This window comes from Nomascus leucogenys, chromosome 22a (assembly GCF_006542625.1).
Source record: "Nomascus leucogenys isolate Asia chromosome 22a, Asia_NLE_v1, whole genome shotgun sequence".
Taxonomy (NCBI): domain Eukaryota; kingdom Metazoa; phylum Chordata; class Mammalia; order Primates; family Hylobatidae; genus Nomascus; species Nomascus leucogenys.
This window is the reverse complement of record NC_044402.1, coordinates 97,596,833-97,613,406: the sequence shown is the minus strand read 5'-3', so window position 1 is coordinate 97,613,406 and position 16,574 is coordinate 97,596,833. Positions and strand designations below refer to the sequence as shown.

General features: G+C 43.6%; 1 protein-coding gene and 1 long non-coding RNA gene across 4 annotated transcripts in view; both read left to right on the top strand.

The window, feature by feature from the left end:
* The first annotated feature begins 2,259 nt into the window (after window positions 1–2,259).
* Window positions 2,260–16,574, top strand: part of ANKRD44 (ankyrin repeat domain 44) — a 330,782-nt gene continuing 316,467 nt past the window's right edge. For all 3 annotated transcript variants that reach the window (XM_030802956.1, XM_030802955.1, XM_003253880.4), the window contains exon 1: window positions 2,260–2,507. In XM_030802956.1, coding sequence (XP_030658816.1) covers window positions 2,481–2,507 — 27 coding nt within the window. In that variant the 5' untranslated portion in view covers window positions 2,260–2,480. The remainder of the gene's footprint in view (window positions 2,508–16,574) is intronic.
* Window positions 10,623–16,574, top strand: part of LOC115832363 — a 52,108-nt gene continuing 46,156 nt past the window's right edge. Inside the window, exons 1-3 of the long non-coding RNA XR_004027840.1 lie at window positions 10,623–10,910; window positions 11,735–12,185; window positions 13,595–13,648. This is a non-coding gene — a long non-coding RNA (uncharacterized LOC115832363). The remainder of the gene's footprint in view (window positions 10,911–11,734; window positions 12,186–13,594; window positions 13,649–16,574) is intronic.

Here is a 16,574-nt window from a genome sequence, read left to right as displayed (position 1 = left end):
TTGCCAGATCTTCTGCTCCCTATTTTATTTGGAACTTGGCCACGAGTTGTTCAACCTTTCACAAAGTCATGTCACCTATGACAACACCAATCTTGATATTTGAATTGCTAACACTATATATTCTTATCTGTCTGCATTTGTAATTCTCTCATTCACAAAGCCTCTCCATATAGGTGGAAGCATCTTACTGCTTTGTTTTGTCAGAAGACAAAGAGAGTTGTGTTGTACCACTTACCTACTGAAATACATATTCATTATAAATTACTCTAATTTTTCCTTTATTGTACAATTAGGACAATATATTGTTGCTGGTTTTTTTTTTTTTTTTGAAATTTGTATAGGTAGGTAATATTATCCACAAATTACTTGTCAGGATAGTAAGGGGAGTGTTAAAAATACTAGTTACAAAAAGAGGACGATGGTCTGATTGGGCGGAGAACTGCTGCCTCCTCACTTTGGCCCCAGGAACTTAGGTGCAGGCATGTCCGCGATGAATCAAATTGGATCTTGAGTGAATCTTCCAAATTAAGTCATTTGTTATCACTCTTCTGAAAAATGGCTCTATTTAAGTAGAGACTGCAGGGTCCTACTCAGTTTACTTACAAAGCCATGCAGGGTGTTCAGTAAATAGACATACCAATAACAGCAGTGAAGAACTGACTCATTGATGCAACATAAACAATCTGTTGTATGTCTGAGAAAGGCCTTAGAATTTTTTTTTGTTTGTTTCCATGCAACATTGATAATAGAGGAGTGGAAGCTAAGAACAAAGTTCCTTGGTTCTTCTTGTCTGCATGATCTGAATTATAATCTATAGGACTAATACAGGTACATTTGAGATTTAGCAGCTTCGACAACCAGTGGCTGGATGGTAAATGTGAGGATATTAATGCTCCTTTCTCTCCTGTCTCATGTGGAATCTTTGGGGGAGGTTCTAAGAGTAGGGAGGAAGAATGGACATTTGGTTTGTGAATATACAGTAGAGGTAGATGTTTGGTCTTGACCAAATAATTCTGTAGCTCTAGTTTGCTCTTCAAAGCTGTTCAATGCTGCCCTACAGGTTTGCTCTATGGCCTGCCAGGGGCACCTGGGGCTGCCTGGGAGCACTTCCTCTCCACTTGCTTACTTAATTCTCCCTTCTCCAGATCTCAACTCCTGTCACTTTCTCAGGGAAGCCTGCCCCCACCCACCAGTCTGGTCTAATTCCTTTGTTGTGGGTTCACTTCAGAAGCATGTTTTCCCTTGAGATCCCTTATCTCAGTTTGTAATTACATTCATTAGCAGAGACTACGTGGTTTATGTTGGCGTCTTCTGAGAGCAGGTTATCTTATTTATGCTCTCCGTTTATTCTCGTGCCCAGCCAGTGCCTGACAAGGTAGGGACTCAGTACATAGCTGTTCAATGAATAAGTGTTTGCTCCAAATTCCAGAACTATCAACAGTTACTATGCTTACTAATATGACCGTTGTATCTGTAGCCCATGGTGTTTGACAGCTGTCTTCTATTTGTTGAAGAGCTTGGTAACTTGGGATTTTGTAGAGATCAGTAAGGACAGGTGGGAGCACCCAAAAGCCCCATCAACTCGGTGATTTAGGACTGCTTTGCTTCTCCAGGAACTCCACTCCACCCCCACCAGCAAAAACCAAACCCAGGGTGTTTGAATTTAACAATAGTATGTGTGTGTGTGCATATGTGTGTGTGTGTGTGTGTGTGTGTGTTTAGCTGGAAGGTGGCTGGAGAACAAGGTGGAAGGGCCAGAGCTTCTGTTCCCTCCACCCATAAATGTTTGGCAAACACCTCTAAAGAATCACAATGTGTCCACTGCCTCCTGGCATTAAACAAAGAGAGCATCGGAATTGCGGTCCCTGGCGAGGTGGGATCGTCGGGGCGCTGCCACCACCTGATTCTGGTTAGGGGAAGGGGGCGTGATCCCATCGCCCCGCTTAAAGTGGACGGCGTGTGAGTGAGAGCCTTTCCTGCCCCCTCGGGGTGTGTCCCCGCGGGCTTCCCCACCCATGTGTGTGAGACCCGTCAGGGAGGCCCGCGATCCGCCCGGGGCCCGGGGCCGGCCCGGCGGGGCACCGCGTGCAGGTGCGGAAGGCAGGCGGCGGCCCGGTGCGGGCGCGGGGGCAGCGCCGGGGGCCGGGCTGCGCGGCTCGGCTGCGGGCGGCAGGAGGCAGCGTCGGCCCAGGCGGCGGGCGGCGAGCGAGCCAGCGCGCGGTGATGTCAGTGGCGGCCCGGCTGGCAGCAGCCGGTACTTCCTGTGGAAAGGCGGGCGGGCTCGGCTGCAAACCCCACTAGCCAGTGTCAGCCTCTCGGCGGGAGGAGGCGGCGGCGGAGGAGGAGCAGGGGGAGGGCTGTCAAATTCGGGAGCCAGATTTTTTTTCCTTCCCCTGGCAATCCCTTCCGCTTCCCCGGCTCCCGGCGTGACATCTGCGGGCCGGGGACCTGCATGTGTGTGCGCGCGAAGGAGCGGAAGAATGGCAGTGCTCAAACTCACCGACCAGGTAGGGGGCGGCGGCGCCGGCGGGCGGGACGCGCGGGCGCGGGGCGGCGCGGAGCCCGGCGGGGGGATGGGGGCGCGGCTGGAGCGCGCCCGCGAGCTGTTTACTCTCGGCGAAGGGGAGGAGTGTGCGCGGCCGCCGGTGCCTCCGAGAGCCCTCGGCGGCAGCTCCCCTCCGCGGCGCCGTCCCCGCCCTGGGCCGTCGGAACTGCGCGCCCGAGTCTGGGGCAGGGCCCGTGGGCGCTGGGCAGCCGGGGTGCGGGAGTGCGGCGGCCGCGGGCTCGGCGGGGCTGGGGAGGGGGCCGGGGGCTCGAGGTGCTCCCGGGACTCCCACCGTGCCGCGTTGCGTGGGCGCCGCCGGCCGGCGCCCCCGGGAGGAGGACGCTGCACGAAGAGGGAAAAAGGATCGCAGACTGGGACCCCTCCCCAAACCTAGCAGGAGTCCTGCCCAGAATGCGGCTCTTGTGTGGCCGGGCTGTCTTTATTTATCCGTTGGATGTGACATCCTGACTTCCTCTTTAGTTGCCCCAGGCTGTGTGCGTGGTGCGGGATGGGGACCCCTGGAGACCGCCCTTTCGGATCGGGCCGGTTCCTCCGAGGAGGAGGTGAAGTCGGCACGGAGCCTCCGCTCACGGGCGGTGGGCTACGGTCTGCCTGTGTCCACCAGCTTTGTTGGCTTTCCTTGCTGAGACACCACACAGGGCAGCTCTGGAGTCCTGGCTTGGAGAGGTGGGATTATTTGCTGAATCGGATTGACAGTCCTCGCCGCAGGTCTGTGGAATGGTAACAGCCACCTTCGCGGACTCTGCTGCTCTTAACATTGACACTAACAGGCGCCAAACCAAGTTGCATGACAAAACTCTTTGCAGCTCTTTCCACAAAAAAAGGAAACGGCTTGCTACCCCCACCCCCACCCCCACCCCCACCCCCGTTTATTCGTGGGTAGTGAAAGGAACTTTGTTTTGGGGTCCTGGTAGGCAGAGACGCAATCTTGACTTTGACCACAGGGTCAGACGTGCCAGCCCTTGGTATTAAATACCTCAAACTTGTCCATGGGTTGCATCTGCTGCCTTGTGTTCTCCAGTTAGTGTCCAGCCAGAACATCTTGCAACTGAAATGCAGTCCGTCACCACAATGATTTGCAATGATTTGTTCTCCTGCCTTTTAGATTCAATTTTTTTAGCTTGTTTTTCCTAAATATTTACAGGTGTTTGGCGGGGTTGGGGATGGGGAAATCACTGAGTTAAAATTCATGTTATTGTTAAATTTAGTAGGAAGAGCAGCTGGTACTTGTGATGAATGTATTTGTTCTCACTGGTTCCAGAGCATTTAAAAGTGTAAGTTGATATCAGGATTTCCTTCACCTTTTGGTCACATACTTTGCCAACTGTTAGACATTTGCTTATTTTAAATCCTACAGTTTTAGCATGTCTTGGGCCTGTCATCTTTGCTAGTACACGTTGCTGTACTTGTCTGTTAATCCCTAGATCTTCAAAGTACAAAGGATGGTTCTAATAGGTATTGTTATCACATATAAGAAAGAACATCACATAGAAGTTTACAATTGTAAGGACTCTAAGGATGATCTAGCCCAAACTCTTCATTCTCTAAATGACAAAACAGATCTGGAGAAGTGAAGCAAGTCTTCCTCAAAGAATGCCAGCTACAGACCTGCAGGACTGGGACTAGCTCTTGTCTTCTGCCTTCCAGGCGCTTGTGCTTTCTGCTACGGTTGGTATAGGACAGCTCCATCATCTCACTGGATGTGTTGTAAGGGTTACAAGAAAACATCTCTTCCTAGATCAAGATCAACCCTAGTGAGAAGTGTATTACTTGGTCTTACAAAGAGAGGAAGTTATTCTTCAGGGCTTATCAGAGCAGGAATTTCAAAGATGTTGCCTTTTAAGATGTTTCTAAGTATATTTCCTTCCTTCCCCCAATAAACTAGTATGAGTATGGAGAGAAAGGAAGAGTCACACAACCTTTATGTGGTTCCATCTCCAGATACATAAAAATAACCTAAGGCGTTTTAAGATTCAAGAACTTCTGAAAATGGCCAGTCTATCTTGGGACAAAGTCAGAAGGAGATGGGGTGGGGAAGTGGCCTGGGTGGGGTGGGGTGGTGAACAACGATGGTTTCTGTGTAGCTTTAGGTCCAGGAAGTAAGTGTGTGGTCTTTCTTGCCTTATATAGGCTTACCTTTTCTGTTTGAGACTCAATTCTTAGAAGTCAGTTCTTAACCTCACAGATTAACTTTTAAAACTGTTTGCTTAGACCACTACTAGAAGAGTTTTGCTCCATCATTGTGGGCAGGGAGCCGCCTGCTTGGCATCCCTGCCTTAGAGTTTGTATAGGAGTGCCTTGCTCTCCATTCGGCTTCTAGTAAAACAACCACTTCTTAATTTCTCCCTCCTTTTTTTTTTTTTTTTTTTTTTTTTTTGAGTCAGGGTCTCACTCTGACTCAATAGTATGATCATGGCTCACTGCAGCCTTGGCCTGCCAGGCTCAAACGATCCTCCCACCTCAGCCTCCCCAGTAGCTGGGACTATGGGCACGTGTGCCACCACACCTGGCTAATTTTTGTATTTTTTGTAGACACAGAGTTTCGCCATGTTGCCCAGGCTGGTCTCAAACTCTTGGGCTCAAACAGTCCACCTGCCTCAGCCTCCCAAAGTGCTGGGATTACAGGCGTGAGCCACTGTGTCTGGCACCTCATCTGTTGAATGCCCTATTTGTGAAGTGAATCTTGATTTTTGCTAGGCCTCTTCGATTTTTTGCTGTTGATAACTTGAAACACAAATTGCCTGGATTTGTCTTTAAATGTGGCCAAACTCAGGGGTGACAGATGATGACATTTTCTCTCTAGCTAAAGCTGGGTGCAGGAGCTTGCTAGGTGAAGCAGACACTACTTCAGCAGTCAGTCCTGTAGTGACCTCTCAGTCTTGCAAGAGAAGGAAAATGTTTTTTCCCAACTCTTTTTTTTGGGAGAGTAAAAAGAAAAAGGGAGAGACCAGTGTGATTTTTAGTCTTTTTTTTTTTTTTTTTTCACTGTGAAAAAGGAACTGGGAGCTATCACTACAAACAAACAAACTTGGCATTTAGCACTTCTGCATTTGTAACTTTTGTAACTGTGTCCCTTCTGTTTTCCTCTTCACAGGGCACACATAATTTTTCTTGCAGCCTTAGGGGGCACTAACCATCCTGGTTTGTGCAGATTGACTGGTGTCCCAGCATATGGGGCTAAAACCGAGAAAATTCCAGGCGAACTGGGAGGAACTGGTTACCCTGTGTAACACAGAACACCCTCAACTATGTCATTAATATAATAATGTAATTAGTTCCTTGTATGTGGACATTAGGGGTTTTATATTTTTTGGTAAAGTGAGATAATTTTAAGTTTGGGAAAGAAAATTTTGTTAAATACAGATCTAAGGCATTTTGACTCAAAGACAGCCATGAAACCTTTTTGAAAATTGATTTGATATTGACTTTTTTAGGGTGTTCTTTAGGTCATATAGTTAAAGGCACTGTAGTCATTTTAAGTGTGTGGTCGTATCTTCAGCCTGGATCTCTACCCGAAATTTATTTTCAGGGTTATGAAGCTAGGATGGTAAGTTCTGTTGCATGTTTAAAGTGTCCACTATTCTTACCTGCATTTGTTAACGATAGCAGAACACTCATCTCGGAGGCTGCCTGCAGACAAACTGTTTCAGCAGGTGGCCTTTTTGGAGCTTCCTGCCTGGAGGCCTTCTGGTTTGGCGTTCCCTTGCCAAGTCCTAGTTCACACTTGAGTCACCTGCCTTCTTGCCAAAGGCAGTGGCTGGCAGCGGTGGCAGTGGCAAGAGACTAGAAATCCTGTGTAACTTTGGGAGCAGGATTTCTAGCCCATAGTGTGGGGCCTTGGGGCGTGTTACATATTTTATTGGGCTGCCCTTGTTCTTCCATGGCTCCCTAGAGCACCGGTGTTAAAGCAAACAGTATGCTGTAGTCCTGTCTTCAGCAGAGAAGAAGGGAAAAGAAAGGCTTTATTTAGAACCTTTTCTGGTTGTTTCACGACCCAATCACATGGCTTGGAGAGTGCACTTGAGGCTGGTGTTTCATGGCAGAGACCTAATAATGTCACACATTTATTGTGCTCTTATTGTATACTGGGCCTTTGCAGTGAATCATGTCTTAATCCTCATAGCCACACTAGGAGGTAGGTGGTGGTGTGATTTCTATTTTATGGATGAGAAAACAGGAATAGAGAGGCTAATTGACCTGTTTAGGGTCATATGCCCTGTAAGTGATCTAGCACATTGTCCTACCCTGGCAGTCTGATTGCACAGGTGGGGCTCTGACCACAAGGCTATACTTTTCATAGTTGAAAGGGCAGTGCAGCCATGGGATTAGTGGGTGCCTGATCTTGTTTACAGAGAAGCCATTGGATGAGCAGTGTTCCCTGAACTCCTTCTGCCTCTTTGGGCCAGACCCATTTCTGTACATAGTAAGGAGCTGCTCTGAGGCCTCTACCCCTGCCTGGCTTATATCTGGCTTTTCCCATTAGCCTCTCCATTTCCTCACCCCGGTGAATGATGTGTTGGTAGTTCAGTGATTTTTTTTCATATATATATATATAAAACAAATGAACTGCGGTCATTATAGGAAAATCAGAAAGCTAGATGAGCAAACCAAAAAATTTTAAAACCATATGAAGCCTCTATACTCAAGAGAGAACTATTCTTGATGTTTTGATGTTTCCTTCTAGTCTTCTGTCTGGGTAGCCAGGTAAAATTTTTAAACTTTCCGTGTGATAATATCATTACCTTTCATGTGTGCACATAGCTGATATCTGTGTTCTCTACACCAATGACTTTTCCAAATAAACTTATTCTTCTCTTACGTATATGATTGGCTCTTTAGCCAACACCAGCACATAAGCTCTAGCTCTGGATTGATGGAACCAGCTTTTTTCTTTCTCTTTCCTCTCTTTCTTCTTTTCTTTTCTTTTCTTTCTTTCTTTTTCTTTCTTTCTCTTTCTTTTTTTTTTGATTTCAACTTTTTACTTCCTCTTTTGCTTTGAACAGAGAGCAAATATAAACTCAAAAAGGCACAAATTGTTTGTACCAGAAACAGAAATGAAAGATTCTTTAAAAAGATTTGCATTTCTACAAGATAATGTGAATTTTTATAGGCTAAAGTATAACACGAAATAATTTAAAAACAGGCAGAGCTACAGAGATCTGATAATTTTGTGGTTTCCAAATTTGTTTAAGCCATAACACTCCTTTTTTTCCCCCCAAAGAAATTTCATATTGAAGCTCAATATATAAAAAAGATTGGCTTGGACAGTGGTCCCTGAGTCCCTCTTGATAACTGGTTGGGTTTAGTATTATTTGAAAGCCCCTTTGTATGAGAAAACTCCTGGTGATTGGTTAAGTGTTTTTTAGTTGTTGTTGTTGTTGTTGTTTTCCTGACACATCATGTATGAAACAACATTTATAAATGTTTGTGAATGATTAGGAACTACACAGAACTAGGATGACTATATCATTTTTATCCGTTTGAGAATCATAGGTGATACTACTCAATATGAAGCCACAAATAGATGTGAGCCAGGACTGTCCTGGGTAAACCTGGATATGTGGTCATTATATATTCACATAGATTCCATGTTTGCTCACCACAGGCTTGACAGTGACAGTAAACTAGTTTGACTAGGAGACTACTCTGTCTCTTTTGAGTCAGGTCTACAGTGGTGCAGGTATTACAAAGATTGTTTTATGACCTTGTGCAGAGCTGGGAAACAGCTTCCATCTCACACATCAGTTCTGATCGGTCCAGGGCTTGCAGGTGTAATGTGATAGAAATATTCTGACTCTTGTGGTCAAGGATCCGAGAAAGTATGATTGATTACCGGTGTTTGCTATGGGTACACGGGAAGGGAGAAGTGACATATGTTGTACATTAGCCAACCCTTGGCAAGACATGTTAACCTCTGTAGGCTTCAGGTTTCTCTTTGTAAAATGAAGAGGTTGGACTGAATGCCTTTATGGTGCCTCAGCTCTGCCCTCTCCCTTCTGTGACTTGGTGCCTGTAATGGAGACCGATGCTCTTCACATGGTTTGTGTTATAGCCGTTCTTACAAATGTGACTATGAAGGGTGGATTTGCAGATAAGCTCTAATAAGGCTTTCCAGGTAACAAAGTCAAACAGCTTCAGGTTCCAGAGAAGGATTTTAACCAATGTCAATGACTTAGAACTAATTCCTATTCTCCACCCTACTTCAATTAATAGATAATCTAAGATTACCCATTTTATTTATTCTGTATTTTTATGTTTGTGAGACAGAGTCTCGCTCTGTTGCCCAGGCTGGAGTATAGTGGTGCAATCTTGGCTCATTGCAACCCCCGCCAACCCCCTCCTGGGGTTCAAGCGATTCTTGTGCCTCAGACTCCCATGTAGCTGGGATTACAGGCGTGCACCACTATGCCTGGCTAATTTTTGTATTTTTAGTAGAGATGAGGTTTCACCGTGTTGGCCAGGCTGGTCTCAAACTCCTGGCCTCATGTCATCTGCCTGCCTTAGCCTCCCAAAGTGCTGGGATTACAGGGGTAAGCCACCACACCTGGCCTAAGATTGTCCACTTTATAGATTACTCCTTTTTAACCTTTTAACCAATATATTATTTGGCTCTGGCTGCTTTCAGAGGTTGGGAATGCAGGTATTTGCCCTTATCAGTGTTTATGTTTGTAAATATGTTGGTAGCCTAAGAGGTTGAAATTAATGATTCATGAATCCAGCTTGTAATTATGATATTCATAATTTTTAAGGATCTTTTCACTCGCCTCCTCTTTTGAAATCTTAAAATTTGGTATTCTATAAAGTGAGCTAAGCAAATAAATATATAGTCCACCTTTGGGCTGTTTCAGAGATTATTAAGTCAATAATTGTTTGCATTTCTTGGTTTTTGTTTGCTTAGAGTCCCCTTGCTCCCATCGCGGGGAATCTTAAGCATCCAAGCATAACTTTCTAGGATATCTTTTATAGCAGAAGACCATTTTCCCCTAAGAGAGCTTTCAGAGCTTTTAGTAAAATTAGGGAGACTTGTGGAAACATCAGTTTGAGCCTAGATATGGAAATTAATCACAATTCTAACCTGTCTCTAAAAGTTTTGCTATTTTTATTTAAAAATTTTTGTTTTGCTTTAGTTTGTTTAAAAAATAACACTAGATTGGGAATCAGAAGACGTGGATTCTACTCATGGTTCTTCTAACAGTTGTATGGTTTGGGGTAAGTCCTGGCCTTCGTTTCTTTGTCTGTCAAAATGGGAACAGGTAGAAAATTCTCTAAATTCTTCCAAGCTCTAACATTCTAAGATAGCTCCTCACATATTTCAATGTCAGTCTTTTCTCATCTTGTGGAATCTCATTTCAAAAAGTATCTGCCTTTTATGAACTTCTGATTTTCTCCCAAGTGTGTTTGTGGCAGCTTTAAAGTTTCCCAGGTTTGGTAAACACATCCTGAGTTTTGTCTAAGGGTGAGGAGTCCTTACTCCAAGAAGATTGTCTTCTGGGATCTCCAGGAGCCTGGCTGTGGGGACACAGAACCCCTGGGGCTGTTCTCAGTGTGGTCCTTTGAGAATCCTCTTGAACTTCTTACAGGATAAAGGGAGCAATCCCTACAGAGGCCGTGCTTGTCTCTTGTGAGCTGGGGCCCACTTTAGCCTTCTTCAGAGGTGTTGCTTTAGCAAATACCTTGGATCCTCCCAGGCAAAATCCTGTTTTGTTGAACCTAAATAACATGTGCATCTAACAAGTTTATTTCTCAAGGGTTGGCTGAGAGTTGGGTGCAGTTGACATGGTGACCACAGACTTTCTCAAGAAAGGAAGAAAATTCCTACATGTAATCATCAGCCTCTGTATGGTTAGTCTCTGCGGAGGAGACTTGTTTTGGTGTCTAAGACTGTCAAGATCAGGAAAAAGGAAAGTGAGCTTAAGAGAAGTCTAAAGACAGAAAGCCAGGCAGACATTCAGGTCAGCCGGGACAAATCAACCAATCAATTATTGTTAAACAATGGCCTCCAAAAGTAGATGTGGCCTACACCCCAAGGATGAACACAATGCTTTATTGAGTTGGAGTTTGGGAAAGAGAACATTAGAATTCATATTTCTTTAAGTCATTCTTTTAAACTTTTAATTTTTATGTAGTTTTAGTACATCTTATTTGCTAGTACTGTGTAATCTTTTTGGCTGTTATTTATCACTGTCTGCCACCTGGCCAAATCACCGCTTGGGTTATTACAGCAGCCTCTGACTGGTCTTCTTCCATCTGACCTTGGCCCCTACACTCTACTCTCAACGTAGCTCTCAGAGTGATGGAACTCAGAACTTGTCACTCCTGCTCAAAAACTTCCAGTTTCACCCAGGTGAAAGCTAAGGTCATTAGAATGACCTCTGCACTCAGCTCCTCCACTCACCTGTCCAGCCTTGTCTGCTCTCCATCTCTTCCTGGATCCTTGGCTCCAGCCCCACTGGCCTCCTCCTGTTTAGCGACATGCCAGCTGCGCTCCTGCCTCGGGACCCTTGCTGTTCCTGCTCCCTGTGCAGCTCCACCCTAGATATTTGCATGGCTCACCTTTACCTCTTTCGGGTCTTTCCCCAGATGTTACCTTCTGAGTGAGTCCCTTTCTGACCACACTATTTAAAATGTCCACTCCACATTTCCTGTCTGCCTTTCTTTATTTTCCTCCACAGTACAAATTCCTCGTACCATATATTTTACTCCCGCCATTTTAAAAACCAAAACTTACATGTGGTTAAGATATAGATAACAGGACAAAGATTATTTTGTTAGTTGGGTTCATTCACTGCTGTATCTTCAGCACTTAGAACAGGGTAAGGTGCATAGTAAATGCTCAATAAATATTTGTTAAGTGAATGAATATAAATATGTATATGTATCTGTATATGTATATGTACATGTTCAAATGTTTTTTACTCATGAAGTGCTCAAACAGACAAAAGAGAAACACTTCTATAAACAGCTTTCATTTTACACTGTGATGTCAAATTTCCATTCAAACAAAATTAAGAGAAAGTTTTCTGCCCTATGAAAATGTAAAAGATCACATATTGTCCTATTTTCTGGTTATATTTTCCCTCTTTTTAAACTGTGCTTTTGGTTGTGACAATGGTTAGCACTGTAGGTAATTCTCAGTCGTAGGTAATTCTCAGTTCCATTTCTTTTCAGGGGAAGTATCAAGGTGACACTAGGGGACAGGAAATATTGTCCCTAAATGTTGTAAGAGTGGATCTGCTATGTATTCAAGCAATCAAGGGGTGTTTAATGAGCTACATCTACACAGCAATGATACAGCATAGCTCTGCTGGGGCTCTCTGCTCTCCCCTTCTCCACAAAAGGGAAGGACAGGTAAGAAGAGGCACAATAAAATAGAAACCAGACAGAAAGAATTGGGAACAAGGAGATAAGACAAGAATCATGCTTTACATGATTTAATCCTAATATTTTTATGAGAGGATGGCTATCATCACTTCATTTTAAAGACGAGGAAAATGAGGCCGGGTGCGGGGGCTCATGCCTGTAATCCCAGCACTTTGGGAGGCCGAGGAAGGTGGATCACCTGAGGTCAGGAGTTTGAGACCGTCCTGGCCAGAGAGATGGCCAGAGATGGCTAGAGATGGTGAAACCCCATCTCTACTAAAATTACAAAAATTAGTCAGGCGTGGTGGCAGGCACTTGTAATCCCAGCTACTCGGGAGGCTGAGGCAGGAGAATCTCTTGAACCTGGGAGGCGGAGGTTGCAGTGAGCCGAGATTGTGCCATTGCACTCCAGCCTGGGCGACAAGAGTGAAACTCTCTCTCTCTCAAAGGGAAAATGAAAACTGAGAGGTTGAGTAATTTTTTTCGGGGTCGCATGACTCTGGGAGTCACGTCTGGGCAAGCTCAACTCCAAGGTGCACATTCTTAGCCATCACACATTAGGATTCTTGAAATAGGTGCAGTGTCACAGGAGGCCTTTTTCCCCATGGAGCTCACAGTCTAGTTAGATGATACTGAATGCCTTGCACATGAAAGGCCCTCTTTAACGTTTACTGAGTTCATGTGGCATATGAAACAGTTATCAATCCACATATAGTGCAGGTTTAGACTATGCTTAGGGGTATTGATTAGGGACTTCAGGAGCCCAGAGATGGGCAGAGTCATTAAGAAGGGAGCTGGAGGGAGTCTTAAGTGGTACTTGAGGAAGGGAATGATTCAGGCAGCAGATGTGGGTAAAACCCAAGTGAGTGACATGTTGTGTACCTCTCAGGTAACCTGGTGACTAAATTTACTGAGTCATAGGGTTCATGTTAGGTAGGAAGAAGAGGTAAGGAAATATCCAATTTGCAAACTGGATAGGAGAGGTGTTTGCATATTAACACATTTTTCTCAGTTGAGTTCTTTGATAGGTACTACATGCCCTCTGCCTGAAAACTTGATGAATTTGTGCCTAAGCAAAACTCATTGTTTCCATTTGTTGCACATGACCTTTTACAAATTAATTTGTATTTACTTTGTTCCAAAAAGTATTGAAGCATTAAAGTAAGGTGTTGCCTTATGGGCCCTTCTGTGTCCATGATACTCCTGGCTTGAATAGAATGTTGCATGAGGTACCATGGCAACATTTTGTGAACAAACATGTATTTTGGAGTAGCAAGGACTTCATTGAAAGGATCTAGATGGTTTGGTGATGTAGGCCATTGATGGAATAATGTAGTAGGTTTAAAGATGACTTTTTTTTCCTTCTTAAAAAATTATTTCCATAGGTTTTTGGGGGACAGGTGGTGTTTGGTTACATGAATAAGTTCTTCAGTGGTGATTTCTGAGATTTTGGTGCACCTGTCACCACTAAAGAACTGTACCCACTGTGTAGTCTTCTATCCCTCACTCCTTTCTCACCGTTTCCCTGATTCCCCAAAGCCCATTGTATCATTCTTATGCGTTTGCGTCCTCATAGCTTAGCTCCTACTAATGAATGAGAACATATGATGTTTGTTTTTCCATTTCTGAGTTATTTCAGTTAGAATAATCATCTCCCATTCCATCCAGGTTGCTGCAAATGCCATTATTTCATTCCTTTGTATGGCTGAGTAGTATTCCATGGTATGTATCTACCACATTTTCTTTATCCACTCATTGATCGATGGGCATTTGGGCTGGTTCCATATTTTTGCAATTGTGAATTGTGCTGCTGTAAACATGCGTGTGCAAGTACCTTTTTCTTATGACTTCTTTTCCTCTGGGTAGATACCCAGGAGTGGGATTGCCGGATCTAGAGATGACTTGTTTTTAATCTTATACGTATTTTTTAAATAAAAAATTACAAAATCCAGACTATGGGATGCTTACAGAAAAAAAAAAGACCTCATTTCTTTAAAAAATCAATTGTAAGAGGAAAAAAAAAGATGGAGAGGAAATATAAATCCATAAATTAAAAGGGAATTAAGATACATTCAGACTAATTGCAGTGAATAGATTTGGATTCTGATTTAAACAAACTTAAAAAACACACTTCTTTGAGATAATTGGGGAAATTTGAATACTGACTGGATATTTGATGATTTAAAGTGTGAATATGATATTGTGGTTATGTTTAAAAAGAGAATCCTCTTACAAAACTAGAAACTGTAAAACTCTAGCATTTTTTCTCTTTTTTTTTTTTTGAAATAGGATCTCACTCTGTCACTCACGCTAGAGTGTAGTGGTGTGATCACAGCTCACTGCAGCCTTGACTTCTGGGGCTCAGTCGAGTCTCCCACCTCAGCCTCCTGAGTAGCTGGGACTACAGGTGCATGTCACTACACCTGGGTAATTTTTGTATTTTTAGTAGAGATGGAGTTTCACCATGTTGCCCAGGCTGGTCTCGAACTCCTAGAATCAAGTGATCTGCTTGGCTTTCCAAAGTGCTGAGATTACAGGCGTGAGCCACCATGCTTGGCCTACTTTAGCATTTTCTCAGGGCACCTATTTAAGTGACACATTCTTTTTGGAAACTATTTTTCTTTTTACTTCTTCCTGCCACCTTTGTGCCCCTCTGAAGGCCTCCACTCTCACTTGATAGAATGCCTTCAGTGAAGTTGTTAGAATCCTTTCTGTTTCTCCATAAAAGCACATGATTTTTCTGGTTTTGCTGCCCAAGGAAATATGCTTCTGAGCTAGTTGTGTGGTCCACACATCTATTGGCTTAGTTTAAGTGGCTCCACAACTTGAGCCAAATATTTGAGCATCGGTCATAGAATCCCATCTTGTATGCTTTTAGGAAGACCTGGATTTGGCTTGTCCAGTGTAAGATATTCGGAAGGGAATTTAGATATTAGAGTTGCCAAAAATCCCTTTCTTACATTGACTTTTAAACTATGTTTTTAATTATACTGTGTAGTTCTTAAAGGCAGCAAACAGTTACAAGGTCTCAATTCTAATGGGCCTGGCTGCCATGCCTCTCTTCTTACCTGAACAGGAAGTAGGTGTTTGTTGTTGCCTTGAGTGGTTTCACCATTGCTTCAGACATGCTGAAATATCTTCCTTTATTTCTACAAGTGTGAAAATCTTTCTATATCCTTCTTAACGGAGTCCAGATTTAAGAATAGACCATAAGCATAAGAAGTGGCCAGCTGCGACTTGAGTAAATGATACTGTCATGAGTAATTTAGAAGCCATGTGACTAAGGGTTCGGTACTTTGGAGCCTTAGTATAATTAGGTCTTGGGGCTCATGAGATGAGTGCAATGTTTAATTGCTAATGCTCCTTTTCTTTTTTTTTTTGAGACGGAGTCTCGCTCTGTCGCCCAGGCTGGAGTGCGGTGGCGCGATGTCGGCTCACTGCTAGCTCTGCCTCCAGGGTTCACGTCATTCTCCTGCCTCAGCCTCCCGAGTACCTGGGACTATAGGCGCCTGCCACCACGCCCAGCTAGTTTTTTGTATTTTTAGTAGAGACGGGGTTTCACTGTGTTAGCCAGGATGGTCTCGATCTCCTGACCTTGTGATCCACCCGCCTCGGCCTCCCAAAGTGCTGGGATTACAGGCGTGAGCCACCGTGCCCGGCTAATGCTCCTTTTCATAGCAGCCAAGAAGAGACAATCTTTTTAAGTAGCTCTGCTTTTTAGCAAGGAGTCTTCTATCAAGGTTTCAGGGTACTGTATTTTATGTATAATATTTTAAAATATTGTGGCATCTAACTGAACAGTTTCCAAAAATGCTCCGTGTGAGTTGTATGGTTAGAATACTAAAGTTGATGTCTGGAGACCTGGGCTGTGTGCACAGTGCTACTCCTAACAAGCTGTGTCCATCTTCCTGTGACACAACTTTCCTTGACTGTAATATGGGTAAAATAATACTTGCTTTATGGGAAAGTTGTGATAATCAAGTGGGAAAAGTCTTTGTATAGCAGGTGGTCCTTGGTTGGCACTCTATAATAAATAGTTTCTGAATCTTGGGCTGGTTCCTCATTTGTCACATTAGAGAGACCAGTCTTCTCGGGTCAATTTCAGCTCTATGAAAATATGATTTGAGTTAGTTTTTGTTTTAGATTTATGACCTTTTAACTAGTCTTCTTTCTCTCTAACTTAAAACAACATTGGTAGAAAGAGTTTGTTTGTTTTATTTTTGTATGGAATTTCCATACTTTGTTTGAAACGTAGTGTTTGGTTCCTACAGCTTTAGGAAGTTCATTTTTCTTTCATTTTGGTTTTTATCGAATCAATTGACTTAGTTTGTGACCGAAGAATCTTATGTTTAGATAGATCTAGGAGGATCAATTTGTGTTGAAAAGATTCTCAGGAGTTTGCAGTCATTTTTGATTTAAGTTGTCAAAAAGAACTTTGAAAATTACTTGTAAGAATGCCACTTCCTCTTCACAGAAGTATAAAACTGGGTCTTTTTGAGGAAGTGTGTAAAAACAAAACAGTTGATACGGTAATCCTTGTAAAAAATCATCACAGCAGAATGTCTAAAAAACACTGGTGTAAAATTTCAAGTCTTGAATGAATTTATAACAGGGTAGAAAACAAACTTCTCTGATAAAATGTGACTTA